This window comes from Pollicipes pollicipes, unplaced genomic scaffold (assembly GCF_011947565.3).
Source record: "Pollicipes pollicipes isolate AB1234 unplaced genomic scaffold, Ppol_2.1 Scaffold_7262;HRSCAF=8765_pilon_pilon_pilon, whole genome shotgun sequence".
Lineage (NCBI taxonomy): Eukaryota > Metazoa > Arthropoda > Thecostraca > Pollicipedomorpha > Pollicipedidae > Pollicipes > Pollicipes pollicipes.
Window position 1 is genome coordinate 8933288 of NW_023597055.1, and position 7141 is coordinate 8940428.

Here is a 7141-nt window from a genome sequence, read left to right on the forward strand (position 1 = left end):
AAGCAGCTCTGGGCCCGGCGAACGGATCGCCGTCCGGTCCGCCGCCGCGCCGATCACACGTCAGCAGGTGTCCTAGGAGACCGCCGCCACATGGCACACCGGCGCAAACACGAGCGGGCCTGCGACGACAGACGTCCACGGAGGGAGACAGGAAGCCCGGGGCAGGGGGGGCGGGCCCCCAAGCGTGACTAGGTCACCTCCGCGCTCGTCAACAACAGTTCGCAGACACACCGCGGCGCGACGTCGCGGTCGTCGTCCAAATGCGCCAGGACTGACGCGACGGACGGGTTTGCAGCGGAGCAAAAACGTAACCAAACGGCCGGAGCCCGGCTCGGCTAGGCGGCGGCCCGGGGCAGCGCACCATCTCGACAGCGCTCACAGGAGTCGTACTCGGCTTGCGGTGCTGTTAGTTCGCGGAAGCAGTCCCTCCCCCCCCCCCCCCCCCCGCCCGCCCGGTGGAGCCTGGCCGCTGGGAGAGTCCGCTGCCGGCGGCGGCTAACACGCGCGTCAACTGGCGCCGCGACCGAGCGCGTCGGCTCCAGCTCACACGGGGAAAGGGGGATCAAACAGATGACGGTCGTCCACTTCGTCGCTGGGCGAGGCAGCCATTGCGAGACAGAGGCCACGGATTGCGCTGGGGGGGGGGGGGGGGGACTGCCACAGTTACCACGAGGGACCCAAACATTCCTGTCCAGGAGTATTTGCGAGTTGCGAGGACATTGGCAACACCAAAATGCGACCTACACACTGCATCTGCTAATTTATGAGGGGGTTGACTACCAGCCACAAGTCCATTCCAAACACACGTCGCCACTGCATCCCCGGCTGCCGCGAGTCGGCGACTCCCGGCTCTGCACGGCCGACTCTCCGAAGAAGCGGACGGCGTCCCCTCCGACCGCTTAAAACCCTAGCTGAAAGCACTGCGCGTCACACACCGACGCATCGCGTTCGGGGCGAGCCGCCGCCGCTGCACGGCAGCGCTGCCTGGCGGCGGCTGGCGGAAGCTCTGGCGGCGAGGCGGACGACACAGCCTGGCTGGCCTCATCTGAACTCGTATATCTCGGTGGAGTGACTGGGCACGTGCTGTAACCGGCCAGCGACTGGTACCTGCAACAGAGCGGGGTCGTCGGGCGGTGTTGGTCACTGTGACACAGTCCTGCACTCAAACCAAGACCATGAAGGCCTACAACAACCCCTCTCTCTTCTTTATTTTTTGAGGGGACGCGACGCATGTCCCGCCTCCTTGATGAAGCGACTGCACCGGCTATGTTAGCGCTCAGCGGGGCATGTCGCAACCAGGATTCCGAACCATCTGGAGCCGTTTGGGAAGACGAATCGAAACGGAGCTGAAACCTTGCCGCATCTTACGCCAGATGTTACGCAATGCTACAGCTTAACGCCACTGTCGCGAGATATCGAGACGCCGTGCGCTAGTTCTGCAGGGACGACCGGAATGATGGCCTCATCCAACCCCATGCCCGACACATTCACAATTTCCAACTCTCCATCACTACATCTAGCAACTGCATGTCAGTGTGCAGCACTGAGCTGCGTAGAGCTGGCCAGTCCTCCGGTCCAGGAGGGTGCACCTACATCTCGGATTTCTCGTGGTAGTAGTAGCCTTCGATCTGCGCTGACGACGTCAGGAAGCAGATGTAGTAGAAACGCCCGGCGACGAGGCCCCGTTGACTGTCATTGCACCGACCGATAGATTGTCGCCGTCAAAGCGTGCGAAGCAATTGAAGACTGCTGACCGGGTTTCATAGAGTCAAATGTTACGAGAGGGCGCAATTGGGATACACGCTGTTCTACTAGCGTGCGTAAGCGTGAACGACTCGGCTTGGCTGAAAGGGCTTGGTAATGCATTAACTACGCACAAAATACAAATGGAATGCTAAATTGAAAATGGTCTGCTCGCAACCTACAATGCGTCACCACTATGCGTGCACGCTTCCCTCTGCCACGGCCAAACAGTTCAGAGTTGGTGACCCCGTGCTTAGTTCCACGGTAGCGCATCCTCCACATGTACCACGAGCACTTAACTGGGCACAAACGGACCACACGGGAGCACTGTGCTACCGTTAGATACGAGACCAGCGGGTCACATCCGCTGGCATGAACTTGCAGCTGACGCCGCGGGCAGACCAACGAACGGAGATACCGGATACACGGGGGGGGGGGGGGCGAGGGCGGGGGAACGGGGTCCGACCAAGGCGCCGAACGGCCGCACGGGTCACCGACCCCGAGCGCCGACCGGTAGTCGAGGTCGGTGACCGCTATGGGGTCGAGGGCGAGCCGCACTGCTGGTGACGACGCACGGTAGTAGTGATAATGAGCGGCTCTGGCGGCCGTCGAGAGTCGACGAATCCCACCCAGCGGGATCACACTAGGACTCACCAGTTGGTCCAGGGGTCCTGGCGGCCCACCCACGTCATGTTCAGGGACTCTGCACCCTCACCTGATGTCAGGGATGAGGAAACTTTCCTTCCACCTCATGAACACCGAGTCGTACGCCTCTAGCGCGTCGTAGTCGAAAATCGTCCGTGTTGAACTCTTGCTGAAGGCCGAGAACGCTTCGAACTTGCCCTGGCGACGGACAGGACGGCGTCTCTCAGTCACCGTCTGCGCCTCGCCGCCCCGGCCAGCGAAGCAGTGGACAGCGAAGCAGTGACGGGCGAAGCAGTGACGGGCGAAGATGTGGCCGGAAAAGCGGTGACTAGCGAAGCATGGGCCGGCAAAGCAGCAACCAGCAAAGCAGTGACTGACAAAGCTGTGATTGGCGAAGCGGTTTCCAGCTCGTAACCGTACAGCAGCAGGTGGGACACATCAGCCAATGGGGGATGAGCTGACAGCCAGCTCATACGAAGGCATTGGCTGCAAGGCGTCTCATTCCCATATCAGTTTCAGCAGAAACTCTGTGCATGTTTTCAGATTTTTCATTTTTCGGGTACCTGCATTTGTGACACACCTCCAGTAAATCCCTGCTTCCCATTCCAAGGAAGCAGGCTTCTGGCATGCCTATACATGGGCATCGCTGTCATGACAATCCCGGGAACTTTAGGCTCATCTCCATCAATGCAGGCCCCATGTTGCCTGCCCCCCCCCCCCATCCCCACCCCAACCCCCATATTCCTCGACACATTAGCCAAAAATAAGAACAACTCAACTGCCCACAAGCATGTCTTTTCTGGGTATTATTTGATGCCAAGGCTAGATATCATGATGTTCAGTGATAACAGGGCGTGACTGTTGTCACCATGCAGATGATTCCTTACTATAAGTGATTGCAGCCTGTTGCAGTTGGGAACCCATATGGACAAGACTTAGCAATGTCTTGGAGTAGCCTTTCTTTTATGAGCTTAGCCGTGGTAAGTGCAGCGATGTTAAGCGTCCGCGAAAAATAGCATCATTAGAAACGTGAAGATGCCAGCTGGTTTGGACCCGCAAGGCCTGCCATCTCTTAACTGGAGAGGGTGGATGAGCTTGGACAAATGCAGCAAACTGCGATAGCTTTACGACTCGGTCGAGAAAAACGCAACCAACATACACGACTCATCCCGAGAAAAACCATAACCAGTATCGCCACCACGCCGCATAACACAGCCGTACGCCCAGCGACGCTGAACAAGCCTAAACGAGCCCAGCGCCTGCCGCCGGGCCCCGCGCGCTCGAGCCGGCACCGGCGGCCCCGCCGGCGGCGCGTACCCAGTGTTTCCGGTCCACCTCCTCGTTGGCGTCCCACTTGCGGGTGAGGAACGGGTGCCGCCGCCCGATGATCTCGCCGTCAAAGTACGTCACCATGGTGGGGAAGTCGTCCGTCAGGTTGTTGATCTTGAGGTAGCCGCACAGGTACGCGCTGTCCAGGTCCACCTTCTGCGCGCGGGAGGTGGCCGCCCGACGGACGGGCGTTAGTGGGCTGCGGGACCGCCACCGGGCACGGTCCACACGCGCATCGGATGGTTAAGTGCCTGTGCCAAGACACTCAACAGTGCAAGGGTCGAATCCTATTTGGACGCCCCGCAGTTCCCACCGCGACCCATTAATGCTTCATTCAAAAGATGGTGCTGACAATGACTTATTCATCCAAAATGTGGTGCAGCAGTGTTGCAACCACAAAGTAATTGCTGGGAAATACACACACAGCAATGCTTTATGTGTCATTATGATCTTTGGCTCTTAAGTATCCTGTTTAACCCCTCCCCCCCTCCTCCCCCAAAAAACACCACCAATGCGTCCACCGCAGGCTCATTCAGGTCTCCACAGGCAGCAGTGCCGTGCCGCCACCGCACGCCGCGGCGGCAGCAGCAGCGCACCTTCAGCTCCACCTCGACGTCGTAGCAGTTGCCCTTGGACTTCTGGTAGCCCTTGAAGACGGAGCCGTCGTGGAGGGGCGAGCGCACCACGCCCGGCTGGCGCGAGTTGAGCGGCGGCGGCGGTGCCTCCATGCCCTCCGAGCGCACCGGCATGGCGGCTGGGCGCTGGGCTGACGCGCTGCCGGCCCCACCGGCGGACGGTCACGTGGAGGTGACGGAGATGCGGACGGCGATGTGGAGAGGTCAGACGGTCCCAGGGGCCCGCTAGTGAGCTGGGGCGAGGTACAGGGCAGCTGTTGGAAGGGGGGGGGGCATGGAAGGGATGTCTGCAGGGGTGGGGTGACAGCTAGCAGCTGACAGACTGCCAGAGAAGGGTGCCATGTGATTGTGGAGTGATGTGATGATGTGGCAATGTGATATGATGATGTGGTGATGGTGCTGGATGCAAAAAAAATGGACAGTGTGACAGTGGTCTCACCATATGAGGTTAATACACTATTGAGTATCCACTTTTACTTAGATATTATTATATCTTTTTAATCATTGTATGGGATTATTCTATGTTAATTACATAATTTATTACTATCATTGCTACACATGATCATGTGACAGTGGTCTGCATCTTCACCATATGAAGTTCATATACTATTGACTATTTGTTTACTTGGGTAATATGTTATCTTGTTTATAACATGAAGTTATTTTATATTAGCCATACCACTTATAATATGTAGCTTGTCACCATACATGATCATTATAATATGATGCTTTGGCTGAAGGTGTGCAGAGCATGATTTGGGCTGAGCTGAATTTGGACATATTTGCCCTCCCACATGATGGGCCCTACTCACAACTACACAGTCCTGCTATTTGAGCCCTATATGCACCTATAAGGGTATGTGGGTGGTGAGCTAAGCAGTTCATACAATCGCCATGTGCATATATTCATATACAAATAGGAGCTTGAGAATTGAGATTACAGATCCCATTGCAATGTCAACTAATAGCATTAAAAACAAAAAGATAAATTTACTTTTACTGGCTACAGTTCCCATTATGGCCAGTAACATCAATGCTCTGTGCTGAACTGCATTGGTCACTAATCAAGATAACACAGGTGCATGCTGACAGTTTTCAACATGACCGCATCTAATGCAAGCAACAAGGAACTATTTCCTACCCCCACTGAGTGTGCTTAGCCTTCACAATCCCCTCACTTGGGGCAAATGCTTCAGCACCCATACCCAAGATCACAAAAAATGGATGATGAAAAAATAGCAGTACACCCAATACAAAAAAGCACCAGATGAGTAAAGTAATATGCTAATTGAGCAATACTGACATATACATGCAGTAAATATAAAACCTATGTGGGGCTGCTAAGGTGATATTTTTTGTTACACACTGATCCATTTTTTCTGTAATCCTACCAGTGTCTGTTGCCCAGCATTTTACACTACTATTACCAAGCAGTTAGGACTAATAAAGCCATAAACAGCAAAATGAGCACCAGGAAGTACCAAGGCACACCTGCCTACCATTGCAAAGACCTTGTCACAAAAGGCATGCTTGGTAATCTAGCCTGCATAGAAGCCAGACTGCAAAAAATAAGTATCATGATAAATGTGTCTGGTATAGCAGCAACATTACCACAAGTGTTTTAGTGCATGTATGCTGCAAATCTGATGGTTCCAGAGGTTGTTGCATGGCTGCTACCAGCTTTGGCAAGTGAGACAACTTTTGAGAAATTATGATGTTCCAATGTTAATATCAAGGAAATTTACTCCAAAAACACATCATCAGTTTGAAAATTCAGTGTGATTTGGGCCGGCCTGGGTTTAGCACATGCAGGTGTGAGGCTTGGTGTTCAGATGCTGTGTCTGCACCTGGCATAGTGTGTAAGACTTTGCAGTGACAAAGAAGAAGGAGCCCTAGGTAAATCACTACCAGTAGGAAATGATAACACCCAAAATTAGCATGCACTCATTATGCAAAGATTGTTACATAAATTCAATATACACATACTTTACCACATGGTACATAGAAAACAATCAATACCCACCTACAAAAAATGCTGTTAAAATCAGAGTTTTCCTTATTTCCCCTCAGATGAGCCGAGTCAAGAACACTGGGCCTGAGCTGATCGATATGATCTGATCACTGACTTATCGAGCCCACGCAAAATGGGAGACTGTTGTTGCATCCAGCTTAAGCTTGGTTTTGGATAAAGCAACTATTTTGACGCTATGCACCACCCACAGAAGCAGACACCAAAAGACGTCTGCTACAAGCTACTTCTGAAGGAATGATCGCACAGAATGTTGCAACAAAGACTTTACCGACACTGCACACGCTGCTAAATAGCACTTTCACAACTTGCTTGACTCGTTGCTCAATATCTTGCTCAACGCACTCGCAAACTGGGAGTCTGGTTGGACAAAAATATCCCTTGTTAGTTCAAGGACACAGTAGTGAACACAGTGAAATACTGTATACGTGCCCTCAGGCTTTGTGTAATGAGAAAGAAAGGTTGAGATAGTTTTTGAGAAAAATTTATCGATTTATATAAGATTTTACCATCCTTGAGCACAGAAATAAGGGCTTTATATGCTCACAAGCCCTTTTCATAATGCTCAAGTTTGACGTCATCTCGGCTTCTAGGTAGGTGACATTTTGGCGTGGGTAGCGCCACTCCTGCATTCCAGAACCAAAACAAAAACAGCCGCAGCTCCGTGGAAGAGCCGCGCGCGCGGCGGTCGAAAGCGGAAGTGAGGCTGTGTGCATGATCTGAGCTCTACAGTTTACCCACGAGCAAGTACAATCGTTGA

General features: G+C 53.4%; 1 protein-coding gene across 1 annotated transcript in view; it reads right to left on the minus strand.

Annotated features, from left to right (window-relative positions):
* The window catches only part of LOC119113387 (uncharacterized), a 23673-nt gene extending 17250 nt beyond the window's left edge, over positions 1-6423 (minus strand). Inside the window, exons 1-5 of the mRNA XM_037237708.1 lie at positions 6376-6423; positions 4314-4491; positions 3706-3873; positions 2459-2586; positions 1095-1107 (exon numbers count right to left, since the gene is read on the minus strand). Coding sequence (XP_037093603.1) covers positions 1095-1107; positions 2459-2586; positions 3706-3873; positions 4314-4466 — 462 coding nt within the window. The 5' untranslated portion in view covers positions 4467-4491; positions 6376-6423. The remainder of the gene's footprint in view (positions 1-1094; positions 1108-2458; positions 2587-3705; positions 3874-4313; positions 4492-6375) is intronic.
* Between the last annotated feature and the right edge of the window lie 718 nt (positions 6424-7141).